This window comes from Pteropus medius, unplaced genomic scaffold (assembly GCF_902729225.1).
Source record: "Pteropus medius unplaced genomic scaffold, Ma_sr-lr_union100, whole genome shotgun sequence".
Lineage (NCBI taxonomy): Eukaryota > Metazoa > Chordata > Mammalia > Chiroptera > Pteropodidae > Pteropus > Pteropus medius.
Window position 1 is genome coordinate 24,865,312 of NW_024349801.1, and position 24,534 is coordinate 24,889,845.

Consider the following 24,534-nt stretch of genomic DNA (forward strand, 5'->3'; position numbering starts at 1 on the left):
CAGTCATAAGATGAGCTGGTCCTTCAGAACCTCCCCAAGCTGTCTTCCATAACATAGGGCCATAACCTTCAGAGTCGCTTGACACTTATCCCTCAGGTCTCAAAGAAACAGAATCCTATGGTTTCCTCCATAATACTCAATGGTAAGTGCAACTCTTCCTCTGATTATTGATCATAACTCCTGCTGCAGTTTAAGTGGTTGTAATATTAGTAGTTTCAACAACGATAATTTACTATTATAAAATCACCTTACATTTTAATGTTTCTGCAGTTTCACCTCTATGCTAATATTGGATATTCACTGTACTCCTCAGAGGGAAATATTATTCACTCATAGACATATATAAGGAAACCGAGGTAGAACAGGGTTTAGAGACTTACCTAGAATCTTACAGAACTAGAAACTGAGGCCCCTGACCACTGCCTAGGGCTCTTCCCACAGGACTTCCATACTTCCTGGTTCCCAAAGCAAAACTCACTATCCAAGCAATAAAAAAATAGCTGATCTCTTATCATCTTCATTGTTTCTCTCTAGTCTGAAGAAGCTGTTGTTAAGGGGAAAGGTGCCATAAGGTAGTAACCAAGCTCCTTTTAGTGAGACCTGGTCTACAGGGCAGTTCTTGATGCCTCATCCAATCCAAGGTGCTTCTCTGGGAACTCTAAAGCAGAGAGAGCAGGGGAATCAGAGGAAGAGATGAGATCTGATCCCTACTTTGGTTGCACAGTAATAGGCTGTATGCTGGACGCTGTGGACTGTCCTGTCCCACTGATCAGGCCAGTGATCAGGACACTGCTTGGTGTAGACCCCATGGAGCTGGTGGGAGAAAGAAGCAGGAACAGCCGGGCAGAGAGAGGCTGCCCAAGGTTCAACAGAACCCAGACTGGAGATTTAGCCCTTCTGGAGGCTCAACTACATTCCTGTCCTGGAGATCCAGACACCTTGGTATACTCATCAAATAAGTCCTCTTTTTATTTACAAAAATCTGAATAGTTTTCTATTGTCTGCAATCAAAGAGTATGAGGTAACAGAGTAGCTTCAGTTTCCTCAGCTCTTAAGTGGAGATAAAAATACCTATCACAAGTAGTTGTAAGGAATCAATATTAGATTCCTGGCATGGTCCCTGCTACATAGTATAGACTCCATAATAATAGCTACTTTTAAATTTTATGGTTTCTTGGTTTGTTGCAAGAGGCTGCTAAGGATTCTCAGCACTGATCTCTTCAAACAGTCCTCCTCACATGGCACTGGGACTCTCGAGTGGACAGTACCATGGAGATGCACCATTTTGGCTAAGTCAACACTTCTGGGGCTCTTTTAAGAGACATGGACCTCCCAGATGTTGTAATTGGCACCTTTCTCCATACAGTCTACTCCATAGCTTGATATTATGAGAGACTCAGGACCATGGCACCATGACTCAAATTCATCCCAACCTTCACACTAACTCATGGCTTCTTTGAACCTTCACAGAACACACCCAGGACACTGCCACCACCCTCTGCCACATGTCACAATTCTGAGTTTTTATGCAAAAACATACTTCAAAAACCCTTACTGAAAACCAACTCAGATGAGGCCCTTGCCTGTATCACATTACTGAAGCTTGTGACTTAGTTATCACTATACTTTATGTGCTTCAACTATTTATCCAGAGTCCCCAACAAACTTCTGGAAACCATAATTATTGACTTACTCCATGATGTTTTAGAAAACTAAACTTGAATCTCACAATTGTCAGACAGCATCTGGCTCCATAGCTCACTGAAAAAAGAGATCTAAGGAATTTCTAGGGTAGTATTTATTTTGTCCGTCACTTTGTACCAAAAAACCAGCTTCTACATAGCAAAACCCAGAATTCCTTCTAGCTTCTGATAAACTAACTGCTGGTATTTAACCCTTAAAGTCTGCTTAAAAATTCATAATCTAAATCTACTTTCAGAGGAAAATTTACTCTGTAATACAACCCACTCAGTCCTATATAGAAAGGTAGCTTTCTTATAAGTATGGAAAAGGCTGCCCTTTTGCAAGAATTTCCATTAAGTCATGGACATGCTTAACTCTGATTAAAGCTGAGAGCTATATCATATTATCATTGACAGAATCTTAGAGAACTTTAAAAAAAACATAAAAATATTGCTGAGAAAAACTAGGAGAGAATTTCTTAATAATTTTTCTTGTCAAAATGAATATAAAGCCACTAAATACAGTTTAATCTTGGCATAAATAAGTCAGTGAACACAGAAGTTTAAAACAGTACCTTCTCGTAGTCCAGCTGGATCCCAAGAGCAATAATAAGATATTTGTAGGAGATCTGCAATACAAAACAATGCTATTTTAGATCAAGATCCAAAAAGTCCAAGGGCTGACCCTGTCCCCAGATGTGTGTGGCCAACATCATGTTTCCATTTTTTAATGTGAATGACTTGTGTGGGTGGGTGGCGGGCAGAGTAGTAGGGAGGGACTCACATACAAGTTTTTGCCATCACGGCCACTGTTCTCTGATGCCCCACAGCTCAGTGCTTCACAAATATTGTATAACCTGCCCATCTTCCGAGGGCTTAAGACTCCACAGCGAAGAGTCCACACTTTTTGTGCAGTGTTTGTGTTAACATCTTTTTCAAGTTGAGGAATGGTAGAAGGACTTTCTAATCTTAAAAACAATCGACTTTCCTTAAAATCTATGAGGTACTGTATAAATCCCAAGGAAATCTAATCTGTCATATGGATGGATCAGTATCATAACTGAGAAACTGCTCTTTTGAGTGTCATTGAAAAGGATGCGATACAATGTGCCTGATTTTATTTAATGATCTGTTTGGAATTTTAAGTCCCCTCTTTAAATATGAGCATTGTAATTATTCATACTGAGAGCAAACGGCTCTATATTTATCATGATAGAAATGTGGGTTTAGTTAGGATCATGAGGAAGACACGTTGGAGCTATAAAGTGTAAGCAAAAAGGATGGAAAGTAAAAAGATTTGCCTAGAAAAATGGAGATGGAGAATGATTGCGATGAAAGTCAGGAGCCCAGAAAGAAGCAACAGGTATAAATGTCTCCCTCTTCTACTAAATAGAGAAGCAGAACACATAAGCTGAGCAGATCACAGTTGAAGAGAAGGGATTCCAAGACACGAGACAACTTGGCTCAGACTAGGGAGTCAAGAGGAGCAAGTCATTAAAAGAGTCCTTGCCCTGGGATCCAGAAGATTCATCTCCATGGTCACTTCTGCAGTGAGGCTTTCCTTTGACTCTCTTCCTCTCCGCTGACCCCTTCTGGAAGCTCCCTTAGCACAGTGTACATAATGCTTATAGCACTTGTCGTGTTATATAGCAACAAGGTCCTCCCCCACTACATTGGACATGCCTAGAAGATAAAGGTTATGTCTTATTCTTTATATTCCTAGAATCCAGCATAGCCACTAAATTAAACTGAGGAATTCAGTAACATTTGTTGGATGGATGAATGGTTGGATGATTGATTCCCGTTCCTTGTGAAAAATACAATTTATCGAAGTGGATAGATAATATATACATCATCATCCATATGATTTGCCTATTCATAGACAGTGGGTACCCTGAAATTACTTGTTCTGTAGGAAAATGTACCAGGCCCATTAAACAGCTGACTGAACTGTGTTGAGTCAGAGGTGGCATGGGGTCTCAAGGTGATGATATACAGATAAAACATATGAACACCATCAACAAGGAAAGCCTTTGGTTTGTGCGTGCCTTGATGGTTCTATTAGAGCCATAACACTGATTATTTTTTAGGACTAGTAATAACAGATAAACTTAAGATCATGAAAAAAAGTGTTAAGGAAGAATAAACCCTAAAGTGGCAAAGAATGAAAAGAAAGCCTCAAGGCTTTGAATGAGTTCAAATGTCCAGGCTAGATGATCTAAACTCTAAAGAATTGCAAAAACATAGACATGACTTTGTTGCAATTGCAGAAAAAAGTGCAGACCTTGCCAGAAGGCTAAATATGGGCATATATTCTAATTTTATACAAGGAGTGGGGGAGGTAAATTCTGAAACTAACAACTTAATAAATAGGATGTTCATCCATTTCAAAATTCTAGTCCCATCTATTAAATAGATATCTCTTAATAATTTAGATAAAGAAGAGCATCAACATGGGTTCACAGATTGCAAACTTGCTTTCAGTCAGCAGTCTAGAACTATGCTGGCACATAGTGGGTACTCAATAAATATTTCCTTTTTCTTTTTTGTATTCTTTTAAAAATAATAATAGCAACATTTCTTGAGCATCCACTTTATTCAACCAAGATAATATCTCCCATGAGATGCAATATGCAGATTTCTGATAGCTGACTATGGAATACCTTTGCTTTAAAAATCTTGGAAGAAAGTGCCACCCGTTTTTACCAACTTCTTCCCCAGCCCTAAATCAAGACAACTTCCCTAAGGGTCTAAGCCTGAGCAGTATAAGCAGGGCTCAGAAGTGAGAACACCTATTAGTGCCTCTCATTCTTAAGAGATGAGACAAGTTTACGATCCTTAAGATGAGCACAAACACAACCACAGAGGGCTCTGAGCTATTCCTGTAATGTAAAGGGGTCTGATCAAGGAGGCAACTGTACCAGAGGGGTGATGTGGGTTATAGGACACAAGTCTCCTGGCCCCATGAGCTGGCAGCAGACTGGAAAGGGAAATGAATGCCAAAGTTCAATTTTGTGAACTGAGAACGATCTTGTGTTTAATTCAGTCTGCTCCCCAAGAGATGCTGAAGGAAATAAGGAAGTTCATCAAAGGGAATGGGGGGGAGGCGGGGGGGAATAAAACAAAGTTTTAATTTAATTAAAATAAACAATTATTATATATTAAATATATACTAAATATTAAATATTATTTATTTATTTTAGGATAAGGGAAGCCTTAACTTCACAGTGGATCATGTGAAAAAATGACCCAGAGGTTTGAACTGATCTCAAGCACAGCATGAATCAGCACTGTGGCAACTTGTTGCTAAAAAGGCAAATGCTAACTTAGGCTATATCCAGTTGTGGGACAGAATGGTGCCACTCTGTTCTGGGCTGTTCTATAGAGTTGCTTACTCTGCCAGGCACCTCTTTCATGGAGGTACTAACAAACTAGACGATGTCTAAAGCAAGGTAAAGAGGGTGGTTGGGGGACTGTAGATCTTGAAATATAAGGAAGAGTTGAGAAAAGTAGGGATGAGAGGACAAGTCTATCTGATGAGAAGACTGACACAGACTATGAGAACCATCTTAAAATAGTTGAGGGTTTTCTCCACAGAAAACAGAAAACATCCTCTCCACACTACATAAAGAACAAGGAACGAGACAGGAGGTATTAAGTCCAATAACAAACACCCTGGGAGCCCGAGAAAGAATAGGAAAGGTTATGAGAAGGTGCATTCTGACCCATTAAAGGCAGAACTTTCATATAATCTGTCTAAGAAATGAAGAGGGATAATGTTAGAGAACTCCTTGACCTTGAGATGTGTAAATACCAACTAACTTTCAATTCAACGCCCCCAACCCCAACATGTCCCCATCCCAGTTACTTGGCTCTATTATTTTTCATTATTATTCATCACCTTCTAACACACTATATAACATACTTATGTCTATTGTTTATTGTATGTCCCCCTCCACTAGAATATAAAATCCAGGACAGTCAGGACTTTTGTCTGTTTTTGTTCATTTCTATGTGCCTAAAACTGTACCTAGCTTACGGTAGATGCTTAATAAATATTTGTGGAAAGGGGAAGGGAAGAGAAGCCAGGAGACAGGCAGGTAATCTTGATCAGTGTTGAAGGAGAGGCTACACAGAATCTCTGAACTCCTTAAAATTAATGCTAAGTTAGGACTATATTTGCATTTTTCTAGAACAGGCTTTTACCAGGTACTCAAAAGATCCACGACCCAAGGAAAGGTTAGGAGCGCTCCTGCCCAGAGGAAGGGGTCGACTTGAAAATCTTTCAGATTGCCACCGACTCTCGAATTCTGCAATTCTGTTTAAATGCCAGAGTGCCTGATTCAGCGGGAGAGGGAGCACTATATTAAGACCAATAACACCCTGAGGGCCCAAGAACCGTGGGAGCCTGGAACAGGCAAGGTGCAGCATAATGGCCGCTCTGCCTGCTGCTGCCATGGGCTCAGCAGCACAGGAGAGGACATGGCGTTGCAGATGGCTTCTGAGCCTGTCGTCTCAGCATCCTGCTCTCATCCCCTTAAACACAGGGGCAACAGTTGCTGAAAAGCTTTGATCCCTGGGTGGTGGCAGTGGGAGGAGACTTCTAAATGGTGCTAAGCAATTAAGAGCCTCAAGCTTCCGGCAACAGCAATTCTCCTTAGCCCTGGCACAAACCTCAATGTCATGCCTGTCTCTTACAACAGGAGTCCCCAAACCCTGCCTCCCTCCCCTCGCCCCCCCCCTCAGCCACAAACCAACTGTACTGGTCTACGGCTGTTAGAACTGGGCCACACAGCAGTGAGGTAAGCAGCGGAGAAGCAAGATAAGTTTCAGCTGTATTCGCAGCCCCTCCCCAGCGCATCATCACCTCAGCTCCACCTCAGATCATCGGGCATTAGATTTGCATAGGAGTACCTGTCCCTGGTGCCAAAAAGGTTGGGGACCACTGCCAACTCTGGCACAGCTCTCCCTAGTGTGACTGGGATGGATATTTTCCAACATCCCCTTCCTCTGGGAGTTGAGCTGTCAGGTAGAGAAGCTGGCTATTTCAGAGGGGAAAAGAGGAAGGTGCCTGCTATTTTAACATATAGCAGTAGTATTTGATCAGTAAGCATGCAGATGCAAGATACTGTGTCAAGCAATAGGGCAAAGACTAGGTGTTCACAAATACTTGTCTTAGTTGCTCATTTATTAACCCAACATCACTCAGCCCTTCCTTCTGTCCCCTCCTCCACTCACCACACACCCTCCCGTCTCATGTATTAAACACATACACATGCACACATATGCATGTATATCACCCTCTCACCATGAAGTTGTCCAGTCTGGTAACAGCTGTGCATTCCAAAGAACCCCTCAGATTAGCAAAAACCAAAGGACCCCAGGGGTTACCTCCTTGCCACTGTCTGTGTGGATGCAGCTCTTGTCTGGGTTCAGTTCAACCACTCTAGCTTTGATCCACTCTACACCGGATGGAATCACACTCGCTGTGGGTTGAACAGACGAGGACAACTGTTTGGCACCAGCGCCCACCAGCGTCCAAATTGGCTGGTAGAAATGTCTCTGAAAAACAAAGTATTTGGGGATTCATTTCAATCTGAGGCTGATTAAAAGGGTCATAACTAAAGGTCCATGAGCTAGACTGTCTCAGTTGCTCCTTCCTGAAGCCCTTGGAGCATCACATAGTAAGTCTCCAGGCTGGTCTTCCCTGTCCCTCTTCCCACTGGTGTCTCCTATTATATTAAGCTCTGAAGGGCAGTCACCTACACAAGAATTCTGCCCGTGGAAAACACAGACATGCCCCATCAACCTGTTCCCCTTCTTCTCTTTTCTCAGAGGTTTTACACCCAAAGCCTATAGGCACCAAATGCTACCCCACAATGCAACATATGCCTAAACTTCTACAATTTTCTGGAATTTTCTTGCTTCAGATGTTCCACTCTTGATTTGAGTTAGTTGTGAAAGCTCTTGACTCCAGGGCAAAGGGCAGATTGGATTAATGGCCTCTGAAAATTCCAGTTCACTCATGGAGTGGACTGAGGGACCAAGAGCTCTCAATACTGCCAAAACGCCTGACTGGACAGAACTGCCAAAGCCCACAGAGAGGTGAAGGGAACATGAGGAACAGCTTTGCAATCTCCCTACAGCCATTAATGGATGTGATCCAAGAGGACAGGGGGCAGAGGTCTCCAGTTTTGAGAGTGCAACAATTTCAAGTCCATTTGCAACAGAAAAAGAAATGAAAACACACGCTCGGATTTTTTTTTTTTTTTTTGACTATGAATAAGCATCAGTTCTGGCAATCACTAAACCAGACACAGGAGGGAACGTGCCAACTGCCTGAGCCACCTGCCTGAGCCACTGGCAGCTCCTTTGAGAGACTCCTGTCCTACACTTCTTCACAAGACAGGGCAGATGTGATTCTGGCCTCCTGAACTGTGCCCAGTGCCTCAGAGGAGTCTGTCTCGTTACAAAGAGTAGCCCTTGTTCATGGGTTAGCTATAAACCCCACAGCCACCCGACACAGCTCTCAGATTACTGCCATTTAAAATGATGTCTCTGAATTAAAATTACTTTAAAAAGGGAAGTGACAGAGAACACCCTCTAGTCTCCTCTCAGATCACAGCATACCAGTCAGAGATTGCACCAAAGCTTGGGCAGCCTCATTCGCTACTGGAGAGACTTCTTGAAAAGGAATGTGCTGTCCTCGCCCTAAACTCCCCACCAAACAGGCACCAAATCCATTTTGTTTTTCCCTCCCAAGGATACAGCTCCCAACTGGTACACGCCTGGTTCCTTAGAAAACAGGCAAAACACCAAAAATCTTAAATATTTTTCTAAAGCTTTTGGACAATCTTAAAGTGTTTTTTATGAAACAGTGCCTTACAGTTTCCAACTTCCCTCCTGGCGTCTGCTGCCTTTTTCTGCCTTATAATCTGTTTATAATTCTTTGCACTTAAATTTCTGAAACCCACTGACACCTTCCCAGAGGCCTCTCTGTCCCCTCAACTCATCACCCTTTTTCTCCAGACTGGAAAGAGGTAGGAAAGTATAATGACCATTGATTTTCCTCTAGACATGACATTGGAAGTGGAGGGTTTCGTGGGTTGAATTGTCTCTCCCAAAAAAGGTAGGCTGCAGTCCTGGTACATGGAAATGTGACCTTATTTGGAAATAGGGTCTTTGTAGATGCAATCAAGTTAAGATGAGGTCACACTAGGTTAGAGTGGGTCCTGAATCCAAAGACTAGTGTCCTGATAAGAAGGTCAGGTGAAGACGCCATGTGAAGAAGAACACAGAGCAATGCAACCACAAGCTAAGGAACACCGAGGACTGTGCACAACCACCGGAAGCTACCAGAAAGGCATGGACAGATTACCCTCCTCTCCACAGCCTTAAGGGGGAGCTTAGCCCCTGTTAACACCTTGGTTTGGGGCTTCTAGCTTCCAGAATGATGCGAGAATAATTATCTATTGTTTTAAGCCACTTGGTTTGTGGTAATTTGTTATGGCAGCTTTAAGAAACTCATACAGAAAAGAAGATAAAAAGCCAAGAGATTTGTCCTCTCTCTCATCTTCCCTTTACTTTCTCCAATCCTTTTGGACTGCTGCTTTTTGTGCCCAGAAGGAGAAACACTAAGCCAGGACATGACAGCCCAGTGCCTGACTGTCATCCCCACCCCACCCCGCTAGCACACATACTCACACGCATGCCCACACGCACTCAAAGGGGGCGGCTTACCTCACTGGGCTCAATGATGGCCACATTCTCTGCGCCCACTCTCCTCTTCATACGGGAAGCCATGGTGATCCCACCGCTGCCTCCACCCAGCACCAGCACCTCATAGTGGTTCTTGGCTGCTAGGCCGGCCCCTGTGTGCAGCTGAAGTGAGTCAGCCTGCTGAGCACCCAGCCTGAGGAAGCAGGCAAAGAGCCGGGCACGGGGGCTGGACACCACGGCGACCAAGGGAGTCATCTTCACACTGGATCAGGCTAGAAAAGAATAGAAGAGGCTATGAGTAAGGAAGGCGCCGCTATGCAACCAAAACATTTTCTTTCCGGAGGCAGGGGGACTGGCATTTGGCCAGCTCCAGCTGGTGCCCACCATCTTCCCTTTGGACCACCTTCCCATCTGGCTGTGGCCCAAGCCTCCAGAGAGTGCAACTAACAACTGGCTAAGTTTTCCATTTCTCCCCTTCCTCCTTCTGTCAGGACATCTAGGACTTTGAACCAGGTAAGGCTTTTGAGTTATTTCTAATAGTTTGCCTGTACCCATCTTTATCTATCCAAAAATTCTAGGGCATTCTGTGGTTGCATCTAGCTGTCACCCATTCCTCTCTCAGGTGCACAGCTCAACTCTTTGGCTTTTGAGTCCATCAAAACTGTTTAGTCCACAGACAGACATGTACTGAAGCAGTAGTCCAGCATGAAACCCACCTCCTGCAAATCAGAGTTCAAACCAAGGTAATCAGGGCCTCGGCCCGGCTTAGAGCTTCGGCCCCGCTCACAGCCTCCTGGCTCTGCATGCCCAGTAACCCGAAATTTAATTAAATCACAGGCTACAGACATGCAAACAAAGGCCCTCCACACCTTTGGCAATTTCAACCAGATGATAAAAAAGTCATAAAAGGAGCCCTGCCTGGTATCATAAAGTTATATGTTATGTAAAGAACCTACACATGCTGACCAGTCTTTTATTATAACCAACCAGTAAACAATCTCTCCTTAATAGTTCCACCAAGAGACAGGCCTAACCTTTAGGAATAGGCGTTTCTGCTCTGAGCAGTTAGTGCTTTGGCAGTGAGGGAATGAAGGCTCCTCAGAAACAGGCCTTTGCTTCCTCCCATCCACAGACCAGGCCTTACATCTTGGATACTATCTACTGGTATAACTTGAAGGGCCCAGACTCACAATACCTTCCTCCTTGGTGTTACAGTGTCCCCAGTTCCACCATCAAGCTCAGTCCTCCGCGTTGACACTGCTCCAGAAACCTTTTATTCGAATGCAAAGACCCAGATGAGGATAACACTTCTAGCTGCTCAAGTCACTAAGTTCTTAATGGGAACAATTTCATTATGTCATTTCCACACCCTTCGCCTCCCACCAACAGGAGAAAAGGAAGGCCACAGGAGGGGATTAGAGAAGGCTGAGAAGGAAAAGGGCCCGTGGGGAAGGGAAAAGTGACTGGGAGTGGGAAGCAGGAGGCGGAGTGAGGATTAACTTGTCAGTGTTTGGCGCCCTGATGACTTCCTCAACATTTCAGATCTGAGAAGCGACCCAAAGATTTGGGGGCCTACGGAAAGTGGGGCGGGTTCATACATTGTTGCTGCAAATTTAAAATAAGTATGACCCTTCTAGAAAACAACATTGACCATCCTTTGACCCTGCATTTCCATTCCTGGGCCTCTGGTCTAAGGAAATAACCTCTAATACTGAAGAAGACAAACCTTTACAAAGATATATCTCACATATTCATTCATAATATGGTCAACCCTCAATTACTGGTTTGTAGATGGGATCTCATTATGCCCCATATGAGATCCAATCTACAAACCAGTAATTGAGGGAAAGCTCAGGTCCCAGACTGTTTCAAACAAAGGTTAATTTATGATTTACTTCAATTTAATACTGGGAGTGGAGGTAGAGATAGGACTCTGAATGTCAAAACTTTGGGGAAAGGTTAAGTAAAATGTGGTTACACAAGATGATTATGTAATGGCTATCCAAAGGCCTACAGAAATATTTCAAAACTATGTTTACAAAGAGCATATAAAATGCTTAGGTTATGATTCGTATACAAAGTGGAAATATAATATAGGTTCAACTACATAAGAGAAAATGCACTGAAAAAAGATAGCAAGATTTTAACATTGGGCGATTGGTTTTCTCTGGGTTTTAGAATGGATTATTTTGCCTCTTCTTTTCTGTATTTTACGAAATTTCTACTATGTACATATATTAACGTTGTAATGATAAAATCTTTTGATGGTAATAACTAACATGTATTAGGTCCTTTACATAAGCATTTAACTTGTGAGTTGGCTGCCATTATCATCCGCATTTTATAGATGATAAAACAGAGGCAGGGGGCAGTCAAGTGACTCTCTCACGGTCCTTAAGTGGTGGACTGAGATTTGACCCAAGGCACACTGGTATCAGGCTCTATTTTAAACCAGTACACTCTACTATCTCCGTGATCTTTACCAAATACAAAACAATGCTAATGTAACAATGTTAAATGAAAAAAAAGGATATCTTTTCCACACATCCCAGAAAAGAGAAACCATTTTTCATGCTACTGACAACTAAACATTAGCAATGTTCTGATATAACCATAAATGATTTTTCTTCTTCTTTGTATATGCTTTTCTCAAGTTTTCTTTAACAAACGCTACTGTTGTAAATTTTAAAAATCACTCGATTTTATGGTTTTTTAAATGAAGGAGTGGAGGAAATCACTAATTAGGATGTTGCTGTTTGATAGGGAAGGAAAAGTTATTTTTATGGTGAATAGAAAGTCGTCACATCTTGCCTTTCTAAGTGTCCACAAGATGACAATCACAGCAAAACTCATTTCCCAGAAAAGGGAAACCAGCTTTTTGCAGTCCTGATACTACATGTTAACCCATGGAAAGAGTTAAAAAATAAAGACCTAGGAGGAGGCCTGGCTACATTTCTGGTTTCCAGCCACTCCATCTGAGGTTATTGAACCTCCAGTTCCCTTGAAGCCTAACACCACAGGTTCTTCTCTTGAAATAGGTAGAGTTTATGTAAATATTTCCCTCATTCAGCCAAGAAGGTAAGTTCTGTTTTAGTCCAGCAGGTACCCGTGGCCTGTTTCTGGAATCAATATTTATAAACACAAAGTCCTTCTGAACTAGTTTTACCAACTTCGTTAATAACAGCCACCAAGCAGAATGCCTGGTCTCTGCAGTCAAATTTCACTTGTAAAGTATAAACAATTTCAAAAACACAAAATAATTTTAAAGGAAATGTTCCAAGTTTCAAAACACCTGAAAATCTCAAAAACACTCTCATTCTAACAATATAAAGCCATCTAAACTTCCAGATCAGAAAAACTAGAACCAAAATCTAATACTGTTTGTGGAGAAGGTGGAGCATAATACTATGTCAAAAATTAGGGCAATAATACATAATCGCTTCTTAATATCTCACTTTGTAACTGTGGTGTGTATATATATATATACACACATATATATATATGTGTGTGTATATATATATACATATACATATATATATATGTATATGTATATATATATATACATATATTTGGTCTTTGTCTCCAGTTCCTAACACAAAGCTCCTAAAACCCTTGGAATTTCCTGAGTGAAAAGTTATTTGTTACTCATAACAAATAATAATAAATGAGCCCCTTTTGACCATAAGTGACTTTGTGCTGATGAGATGACTCAAGGTGGGATCCCTAGGTAGCTTCAGGATGGGGGCTGATCACAAAAAGACCAAATCTGTGATTAGAGGGTTCGAACTTTCAGGAGGAAAGGTAGGCTAGAGATTGAATTCTGTGAAAACTCTTGACCACCAGATTCCGCAAGTTTCCAAACTGGTCAACAATACATTGATGTGCTGAGAGAGTGGCATCAAACGCCCGGAGAGGGCATGGAAGCTCTGGACCACCCCGCCCCGCATGCCTTGCCCTATGCATTTCTTCCATTTGACCATTCCTGAGTTGCAGCCTCTATGACAAACTGGTTCATAAGTAAAGTGTTTTCCTGAGTTCTGAGTGTCATTCTAGCAACTTCTCAAACCTGAGCTGAGACCTATTATACTCTCAGACACTCCTGGGAAATGACTCACACAATTATGCAGACTGACAAGTCTCAAGACCAGCAGTCAGCAAGCTGGAAACCCAGGGTAAGACAATGGTATAGTTTCAGTCCAAAAGTCAGCAGACTCAAGTCCCAGGAACAGCTGATCTTTCAGTTCAAGTGAGAAGGCGGGAGAAAAACCAATGTCCCAGCTCAAATCAGTCAGGCAGAAAGGGTTCTCCCTTATTTGTGCATGGGAGGGTCAGCTTTTTTCTATTCAGACCTTCAACTGATTGGATGAAGAGGGTGATCTGCTTTACTCGGGCCTCTGATTCTTCCAGAAAAGCCCAGAATACTGTTTGACCAAATGTCCGGGTACACTATGGCCCAGTCAAGTTGACACTGAAAATTAACCATCATAACCCTCTGACTTAAGCTATAAAACAGCAGGTTCAAATCTGGAAACATCTCAGGAAAGAAACTGTTACTGTGACCAATTAGTACCACTTTAGGTGCCAAGAAAATGCCAAACATTGTCCTATAAATGCTGTGATTCCTTAACATGATCTCATCTCAATTTGGAGTTCCTGTAAGTAAAGTATGCAGTCATATTCATGGCACTTAGCAGTGACACTGGATTAGACACTTCAAGAAACCTTCCTGGAGACATTGTGAGTCTTACTGTATTAATCACATTTTTAATTTTCTGTAATTTATGACTGACATTTTGGGGCTTTGTTAGTCCTAATGAAACTGCCCCTCGTAAGACTAACTAACTCCTAAAGACAGTGAACTTGTCTGGGAGCACATCTTTGATAAGTAAATCCATCAATCCAGAACTCGTATTAGAACTGCCTCTGCCACCTGGCTTTTACTCTCCAGAAGGCAATATTCCTCTGTCCTAATCACATCCCAGAGCCAGACATCAGACAATGAGGGCAGCCCTTATATCCCAGGGCCCACTAAAATTATTCAAAGTAGCCAATCTCAAACCTAGTCAGGCCCCTGCCTCATGAAAACCACATAGAGGTTTTTGTCCAAGCTTTCCCCTCAAATTTTCTGCCTCCTGACCAACCTGGGTACTTCCCTATGTGGCTCTGCATGGTACACCAATGCCTCTCTATGTTCCTAGGGAAGTCTGAGTAAAAATGTCTTCCTTCATGGCAGTCGTCCGCCAGTGTGCTGGCCTCACCACACCTAAAACAAATCCTGGGTACATTTTAATACATTGACATTAAAACGCATTCACTGATTGTTCAGATGGAAGATTTTACATGTTGAACAAATTTTTGCTCTGCTCTTTTCCTTACACACTGACTGAACTGTCAGGTGGCATTTTAAAAGCAATTTAATTACATATTACTGTAGAATGTTATAATTATGTGGGCGAGTGGGCCAAATTCTTACAGCCAAATAACATATGATTTTTTTTAATGCGATAATTACTCTAAAAGAATACAGCACCAAACCGCCTTTCCTTTGTCCCATTCTATCACCTGCTCTGTTGAAACTTCAGATAGCTTCTCCACCAAGGAAAGTTTTCACATCTCTTTTATCCTCTAACCTTGATAAAGTGGAAGTGTCATCAGCCAGAAGTGCTCGGAAAGATGTTTAAGGAATGAATCTTCTACAGGATATAAATATATGTGCAAAAAAATCAGGTTTATACTTACATTGAACTCGTCTCAATCATACAGTGACTAAATATGTAGAACCAAAAATCAGGAAACATAAGCTAAGCTATATTTTTATTTATAATTTCCTATACAAACGCAAATTAAATTATATTTTGCTATGTTAAACGTTTAAGTATATCTTATGGAAAGAACGGTTACATGAAATCTGCATGGTCACAATTCTGCTGTGTCTAAGAATGTTTCCACAAGTATTCATTGTCTACCACATATAAGGACCCATGCTGATAGACACATTTCCCTACTCCAGTCCTGGTCTCATTCCCAGTCTATTAGCTTTAAGTGCTAAGAAGAGAAGAGCTTGCCAGATGCTGATAATATAAGCTAAGAATGAGATGAGCCAAATTTCAGAGGAAGGTTTTTTTAAAGTTAGATGGTCTTATTTAAATATTAGAATGTTAAAAGTAGTTAGATATGTGCACCTTTCTCTTTCTAGCTTGAGTCGTAGCCTTGTGTTTTGTTTTCCTCCACACTCACTAGTTTTTTTGAATGAATTAAGTTCCACCTTCACTCATGTGTACACATCTGACATGTAAAGGTCTTGAATAAATCCATCTATCCATTAATTTATTCTATGGTCTGAATGTTTGTGTCTCCCAGAAATTCAAATGTTAAAATCCAAACTCCCAAAGGTGATGGCATTAGTAGGTGGGGCCTTTGGGAGTGATTAGGTCATGATTGTGGAGCCCTCATGAATGGGATGCGTGGCTTATAAAGAAGCCTCAGAGAAATCCCGAGCCCTTTCTACTATGTGAGGATACAGGAGAAAGGTATCGGCTATGAACTGGGAAGAAGGCCTTTACCCAAACATGCTAGCACCTTGTTCTTGGACTTCTCAGCCTCCAGAACTGTGAGAAATAAATTTCTGTTGTTCATAAGCTACCCAGTCTCTGGTATTTTGATATAGCAGCCCAAAGGGACTAAAATAATTACTGAGATCCTTTGCTATGCCAGGCACTGTGCAAGGTGCTAGGGAAGAAAACAGAGAAAGTGTCACATCAGGTCTTTGTGCTGACAGAGCTTACATCTTAGTGCAATGGAGTACACGTTAGTCCCTTCTCCCCCCAGTATTATACCCTCCTGTCTTAGCCTCGGCCCAAAGTCCAGCCCAAGTCGCAGCTTCTCTAGTCCATCCAACCCAGGTTGGTTCTACAAGTTGTGCTCCCATTTACCGTTCTTGGAACTTTCTTGTAGTCATTCAGTTATTTGTTGGCATTTTTGATGCATCTATTTTCCCAGAGAGATTGAAACCTTTTGGTGGTTTCAGACTCTGGTTCTAGATTCTGGTCCCAGCTATCACCTCTGACATATGTAGAGTATCTGGGCCCTTCTTGTCATCCCCTGGGGTGGGGTGGTCCAGACAGTTGGTGTAACAGGAAGAAACCTCTGTAGTCTACTAAGAGTGTTAACACTGATCTCTCTGGCCACTTCCTCAGGAACAACTACAAAGAATGGGGGAGGGCGGGGCATGGAGGAGAGGCTTTATTTCCAGCACCTAACTACATAGTCTCTGGATTCATGGAAGGAGAGTTGGGGTTGGCTTCCAAAAATCTGGGTTTATATTCCAACTTAGATGTAACTAGCTGAAGCAAAGTGCAATGTAATCACTGTGAGTTAAACACCTTAGGTATTTTGACAAGAGAAGGAATAGTCAATGAAAGTTTTGTGAAACAGAGCAGGAGGTAAAAGACTGGCCACATTTTGACAGTGGAAATGGAGGGTGCACCAGGAGGAGGGAATAGCATAAGTAAATTAGTCAAAGAGATGGTGACTGCCCTCCAGATCTCTCTCCAGCTTTCTCTGCCCTGCTCTGGGCCTTGACTGCTGACCTACAAGGTGGGCATCAGTTGGCCTTCCTTGTCTTCTGGTTTCCAGTTGGGTTCAACCAATAGGAGGCACCAGTAGGTTAGAGAATGGAAAAAGAGTAAGATCAGAATAAGTATTCCTCAGACCCCCCCTCTGCTGAGCCTGAGCTCAGCAATGGCTATATTCTGAAGGCCTTGGCTCCTGTGGGGTAGCCCTCCCCCCTCAGCTACAGCTCTTTCTCGGGGTTCCAGTACTCACTCCCTCTACTTGCTTCTTCAGGTCCCAAAGCAATTGCTTCACCACTCTTGTTGATTCCTTTTAACTCTGCCCAAACATTTGTAAATAATTATTTCATTAACTCTTTCTTCATAGCATGTTTGAGTGTGTAAACTGTTTCCCAGAGATCCTGGCTAACAAGTAGGGAAGGCCCTGAGTATGTTTGGGCAATGGAAGTTCAACCAGATTTGACTGAGGTTGACAGGAGTAGACAAGAAACAAATATCATAGCCCAATTATAAAGGGCCATACTAAGGCACTGAAGCTTTATATTGAAAAATAATCAAGGTTTTGAAAAGTGATAGAACAGAGGGAGTAGCTTTGAGAAAATGAATCCAGTGTCAGGAAGCAAATTAAATTGGAAAGACAAAACCAGTGCTGGAAGTCAGGAGACTTGCACAGTGGTCCAGGGGCGAGTGATAAGGGCCTGACTAAGTGCTGGCACTGGAAATACAAATAAAGATTCAGATAATACAGAGGCATGGGAAAGAGGATGGTTGGATGAGAGGTAGAAAGGGCCCCTGGGAGGGAAAAAGTCAAAGTTGGCATCCAGGAGCTGAAGAGAGGAATTACGTAGGCAGAAATAGGGCAGTCAAGGCAAGGGCCTATCTAGGCTAGTTTGGGACACTAAAGCTTGAGGTTTGGGAAGTAGAATCACCTAGAATGAGCACTGTGGTCTAAGAGGAAGGCAGCCTTGGGCAGATGTCCACTGGGAAGAGGGAGAAATTAGACTGGATAGGCATGTGTAAGCAAAGTTTTGGTTTGGGAATTTAATTCTAAACAATCACAATCCTATCTACGGGTCACAAAGCAGCCACCTGCAGGCCAAGAGCAGACCAGAGCTATGTTTTCTTAGGCTCACAGTGTTTTCTCAAGTTTTAAATTAGTCCCAACATTAAAAATTTGGATATCTCACACACAAAAAAATTCCAGATTGTTGGCCTTTCTGACAACACTGGGCTCACATTCTCACACGTCAGCACTCGGCCAGAACCGAGCAGTCATCTAGATCCTGCACAAGGGTCCTGTTCACCTCAACTCCACTCGGCCTACGTCACTCATTTATGTCACCTGCTTAGCCCTGGCACGCACTTGAGCTTTGTGGTACCTGCTAAAGGTGATGAGAGTACATGGCAGTTTTTAACAAAACTGATGTCTCCAAAGACCCCCTGGGGAAAGCTGAGAGGATGAATTGGAGCAATTCAGTTGAGTTCAGCCTTTCTGAGTGCTTACTATGTGCCGGGCATTGGGGTAGGCACCATAGAGCCTGTGATGAATAAGAAGTGTCTGTCTATTTTGTAACAGGAAAGATGAGGAATATGAAGACTCTTTTATGTGGCTGTTTCAGAAATTCTGGCACCAGTGAGGGCTCAGACTAGACAATGAGAACAGAGATGAAGGTATGAATACAAAACATGTCAAAGGAACTTCTGTGACAAATTAGCGATAGGGGATAAAGAAAGAAGAATGTGAACTATAACCTTGTTCCGGTGGATATAGTGAAGAGAGGGTGTAAGTAACAGAAGTGGATTACTCAAAGCGCAGTAAAGGTCCAACGCAGGTGAGAGAGAAGGAACTGAAAATCAGATGAGTGGTGTTCTACGAAGAGGTTGCACAGGCTGCACCCTTCCTCTTGGCACAGCTCCTCTTGAGTAATGGCAGCTCTACCACGTGTGTGGTCAGGAACTGGATTACTAGTTTGTTAACAAATAAAAAAATTTAGCAATCTACATTTAATCCTGCAGGACCAAGTTGGAACTCTACCTCTGAAGCTGTTTAAACATTGTTAAATATTTGTTTAAATAGTAAGCTGTATAGCAAGGCTTTGATAGTAGAACAGGAGAAAATCATCCAGAAAACAAAAACAATCATATATAGCTCTCTGATGATGCAGGGTTTAAAGCCACACCGGGGTTCTTTAGTTCCCTAACTCTTAGAGGCAAACTGTAGGAATTTTTCTTAAAGAGTTACTGATTAAGAGTTACTAAAGAGGACTTGACAATGAAACAGTGGCTCCCTTTGCTGCTGAGAAATTTCTTACCAGTGTCCCTAGCCTACACTCAGTTAACAATCAGAAGGCCTTATAATGGGGAGAGGTTGACAATTTCACCAAGCCATACATTTGCTAAGCAAAAAATAAAAATTATATTTACAGAAAGAAAACTCTCACATGGTTAGCTCCAGAAAAGTAATAAATCAGTCAACTGGTTTATTTCAACTAAAAGTTAAAGGTTTTGACTGAATTATATAGGGGGAGGGGAGAAATGCTTTGTTTTTCTGCTTGCTTTATCCAATGGGAGCTCGATCACTCTGTTCCACTGTATAAATTATCACAATTTAGCTCCCCATTCACAGTTAGCCTCTAGTCAGGTACACTGAAAGTTTATTTTCAACATCTGCACATGCTTGTGTGTGCACATACCCAGAGCACAGAACACAACGCACTGGAGAGAGAGGCTTGATGTGGAATTAATTTGCTCTCAGACACACAACAGGGATCAGCTCAGGCCTTGTTTCCTGAATCTATTCAATGATCACAATAAAATTACTCATCAGCCTCAGGAGCACTGGGATTCCCACTCAGAGTCTCACATAGAAGACTCTAAAGGGTAGAGTTTCATAAACAGGGACTGGCCAGTTAGTCAGACATATTGTTCCTTGAAATTCAGTGTGTGAGATCTTAACGCAATGAGAAAAGACTTTAATTACAAGTTATACATCTGTTGTTAGCAAATGATTGAAGAGATGCCAAACTCAATCCTTTAATGGTTAGGAACAGAATGGGGGTTAGGCTAGGTAACAGGTGTGCCCAAGCTTTTGTCTTCTCTATGTCTAACTAAATGATGCAGTACTCAGTCCTGGTGAAGCTTTGTCTGAGAATGTGTTAGGAGTCAGGAGACCCAGATCCACATACCAGGTAGTGCCAGGTAGGGCTCATCTTTAACTTTTCTTGGGCATGCTTTCTTCATCAATTGATAAGGGACTAGACTGGATGTCTTCAAAGGCCTCTTCCTTTTATAAAACTCTATAATCCTCTAAATGAGGGGGAAATGGAAGTGGAGGTTCACAAGCAGGTACTTAAATGGGAATATTTGTTCTGCTAACGTCTCAGATTGATCAGAGCTGGAAATTATTGCAGCAAAGAATGACAAGCATTACTAACCAGGCCTGCCCCTCAAGTATCTCCCTCTTCTTAGAAAGACACAAGTCAAATTGGATTATGGCCCCACCATTCAAGGTATTCTCATTCAATCTTAATTACCTTTTGAAGGCCTTATCTCCAAACACAGTCACATTCTAAGGTACTAGGGGTTAGGGCTTCAACATATGAATTTTGAAGGGACAGAATTTAGTCTATAACACCAGTATTTGCCCTTCTCAAAATTATAGGCTTAAATAGTCCCAGTGTGTTCTAGATTTCCTGTTCTTTACAAAATTCTCTCCCCATCTTCCTGCCCCAATGCAGCACTTTGGAGATCACAGGGATGGATGGATGGTCCTTCTCTCTATCTTTCTATTACCATCTACATTTGTTGAATTACATAGACTTTTAAGGTTGGAAAATAAAAAGCAATCAATTGGCTTCAGGCTTAGTCTGAGCAGCTTCTAGCAATTTACCCTCATTGCTCCTTCAAGGTTAGAGGAGCTATGTTGTGGGTGGTAGGGCAGGGAAAAGAAAAAAGGAAAGAGAAATGTATATCTATGCCCAGAGATGATTCATCATGGGTCTGTCTCTGTCCCCTATAACATACTTCCTTTGTTACAGTATATCAGATTAACAAGCCTAGACACAAGCAAGACGGAAAAGAAACTGTTTTACAAAGAAATCCTTACTTTCATTTTCTCTGACCGAACACCAGCAAAACAGACCTGCACACACAGACGCATGGGCACTGACTGACATTTCAAGCATTCCAGCTCTAAAAGTATTTATTTACGCATTGGTTCAGCCAGTTAAAAAAACAAAAACAAAAACAAACAAACAAAAAACAAACAAACACACACACACACACATACCAGGTTTTAAAGTTATTTCTCAAACCACCAGCTGTCTCCTTGATAGATTCTGGTTTTTTAGATATAGCCACTTATTCATTCAAAAAATATTTATTGAGTACGTTCCATGTACCGGTATTGGAGATACAATGATGATGGTCATAAGCATGCAGTCCACTGAGGGAGACAAACAAATTCTAATAAATGGTACTTATTTCACTCCTCTGTGCCAGGTGCAGTGCTGGGGCGTTTTATAGATGTGGTAAAGCACGATAATCTCCACTGTTCAAGGAAGTGACCACACAAAAAAGTTCAAAAGCCAAGGCCACACTGCTAGTCAAAGGAAGTGTCAAAACCAGAAGCTATGTCACCTGACTTTCTGGACAGAGCCCTTTCCACTATCAGAGGATCTTACCCTGGGGACCATGAACTTGATGGAAAATATGTTTTACATGTTTATTTTCATGAATTTCTGAGAGTTAACACTTTGTTTAATTATATATGTAGACAACAACCCTGGCAGTAATAGTAGTACCTATTCACCAACAGAAATCACAGATATTTTCTAATATTACAGGTGTTGCCTATATCTTGAAATGTTGTTTATGTTCATTACTACTGCAAAATTATGGTAGCTATTAGATCCACTGTAGATCTTGTTATTTAACACATTATTTTTAAAGGCACATATATTACTTATTACTACATCATAAATTCTTTTAATATTTTACAAGTGTTTTGGAATTGGTTTCCTTTATAACACTGTGCTTTTAACTTTACATCTTTAAAAGTTCTTTACTGAGAAGGGGTCCTTAGCCTTCCCAGAACTGTCAAAGGGATACATGGCACAAAAATGAGGCAAAACCCTACGTTACAGCAATGGGCAGCCCAGACAGATCCAGAGGCTCTGTTCGCTGTATCTTTGGGCAAGAAGCTAGGTTGGGATTTTTATAATTAAAAGAGAGACATAAAGAGGAAAGAAAAGGAGCCACAACTTCACCAGAGGCTCCCTTCTTTCTTCCCTTTCCACTTCTTCCTGTTCAGCGCGTGCTCTAAATGCTCTCCTCTGCTGGTCGCAGCCACAGCTGACTCCTTCAGTACATCTTTGTCCCACGCTAGTGTCAGTGGATTAATGCGTCCCCACTGTGGGTAGACAGGCTAACGTCAACCTCTGACCACGGAGGCTGAGAGCCACCACTCCCCAGGATGGGTGTTGGGTGACACAGTAAACAAGCAGAAGGCGTCAGAAATTCCCACACACTAAGACCAGATACTGCGGTCTTCAACCGCCCCTGGCAGCTCGACCTCTCCGCAATCCCGAGGCCCGACCCTTGGAGAAGGAAGCAAGAGTCCCAAGACAGGGGTTCCAGACAAGGGCAGCAAAGAGCTGCGGGTGCCGCGTGGGGAAGGAAAGTGGGAAGCGGGATGGAAGGCGCGGCACAGGTCCGCGCAGTCCCAGCTACGGGAGCCAACCACCAGCCTCGGGCCAACCACCAGCCTCAGGGGTGCTCTCTGTCCCTGACCCGTCCCCCGCCCCTGACCGAGGGCCCGAGATCGGCCGCCGGACGCCTCTTACCCAACGGCAAGCGGAGCCTCGGGCCACGGTTGTTGGCACAGCAATAGCTGCGGCTCCCTGCCGGGGCTCCCGGCCTCAGCAGGGGCCCCGCCCTCCCGCCCGCCCGGCCCCCCTCGGGCGGAAACTGGAGGCGGGGAGAGAGAAGCTCCCCCCAGGAAAAGTCCGGAAAGGTCCCGCCACCGCCCCGCGCGGCGCCCCAGTCTGGGCACCAAGGCCAAGTGCTGACCGCACCCGGCTTTATGAGCGCACAAAGGACAGGGCAGAAATGCGGGGCTAGGCGGCCCGCGGCGCTGCCCGTGGGGCTGACTTGTCCCTACTCCCCGCACACCCCGAGAGCGGCCGGGCACCCTGCCGAGCGACAGCAGAGGTCACGGACGCCACCTGTCATTTCCCCTCCTCGACCCGACGGGTGGCGACAGCTTTGCGTAACAAGGAAGGGCAAAGGGAGGCGGGGCTGTGGATAGAGGCCTGGCTAGTTTGTGTCGGTCCTCCAGGGCGTCCTGGGCTTCTCACCCATTTCCCACAGCTTCCCAGGGAGATAGCTGTTCCCGAACCCATTTCACAGATAAGACAACCCAAGCTCAGAGAAGCCCACTGACTTTCCTTAAAAGCAGAGGGGTAAGTCAGGGCCAGTTGGCTTTCAGCCATTGCCCTCCATACTTTCCTCCGACTTTCATGACTGGTCATTTTCAACTGGCTGCTGTAGAATTCTAGGTGGATGCAAAAGTAGAAGTATGTGGTTCTCCACAATATCATATCTAACGGCCCCTTTTAATAATACAGGCTGTCCCAAAAGTCGTACTGAAATTTTAAGTCTTATTAACTTCAGATGTGTGTTACAAACTTTTCCCCAAAAAAAGCCCTCGAAAGTATATTTACGTTTCTTTCGTTTTGTGACTTCTGAATGATTAAAAAAAAAAGTTTGTTACAATCAATGTTTTATATCTTCAATCAGAGGGACTAACTGCATCTATGATAAAATCACTACAAACACTATGGCTACAAAAGCAGACGGTAGACTTCTTTAGGCAACTCAGTTCTACCTGCAGCTTCGCTTCTGTGACGTGATTTTCTGAAATGGGGAACAACTCTGGTAAAGAAGCGCTGAACAAAATAATCTTGTCTTAGTTTTTCCAATAGATGAATTCTTGGAAATTTCAGTATATTAAAGCCATGCGAATTGCATATTTGTAATTATCTGAGCTAGAACCCAATTTATTTTACTGAAAAAAAAAATTTTGTTTTGTTTTTTTCATACTTGAATGTTGGGGTAAGAGGTGGGAACACCAGGAATCATGCAGGACTCATGAGAATTGTTTATTTTATGGCACTGTCCACACGACATAGGATGTTGGCATCCCTGGCTCCCTCTAAGTGTTAACAGTTTATGTTCCAACATCTTAACAAACAAAAATGCCCCCCCACGCACACACATACACACTTCTAAAATGCCCCACCCCACATTCCAGTCCCACCACCCTCCCCATCCCAGTTAAGACTTAGTTTAGAGGGAAAGACGACAGGCAAGGAAAGAACCACAGGAGACGTGCTGCTTTGTAGTTGGTGGGTGTGGAATCAGATTTCGGTAAGAAATGTGTGCTGAACAGATCTCACATGATGGGGGCTTCTACATGTATTCATTCTATTATCTCACCTAAGACCCTTTCTTCTCCTTTGAAGATCAGGGACTGTAACGTCAGACAGCCAGGAAGGAGGTTG

The 24,534-nt window shown here is 42.8% G+C and overlaps 1 protein-coding gene across 4 annotated transcripts in view; it reads right to left on the reverse strand.

Moving 5' to 3' along the window:
* Positions 1–22,940, reverse strand: part of SQOR (sulfide quinone oxidoreductase) — a 36,813-nt gene extending 13,873 nt beyond the window's left edge. Inside the window, exons 1-6 of one of the 4 annotated variants that reach the window (XM_039888233.1) lie at positions 22,816–22,909; positions 22,240–22,382; positions 10,597–10,671; positions 9,423–9,673; positions 7,074–7,244; positions 2,258–2,311 (exon numbers count right to left, since the gene is read on the reverse strand). In XM_039888233.1, coding sequence (XP_039744167.1) covers positions 2,258–2,311; positions 7,074–7,244; positions 9,423–9,656 — 459 coding nt within the window. In that variant the 5' untranslated portion in view covers positions 9,657–9,673; positions 10,597–10,671; positions 22,240–22,382; positions 22,816–22,909. Of the gene's footprint in view, positions 1–2,257; positions 2,312–7,073; positions 7,245–9,422; positions 9,674–10,596; positions 10,672–22,239; positions 22,383–22,815 lie in introns of all 4 variants that reach the window. The other 3 variants (XM_039888232.1, XM_039888234.1, XM_039888231.1) reach the window with 3 other exon arrangements.
* Positions 22,941–24,534: the final 1,594 nt, after the last annotated feature.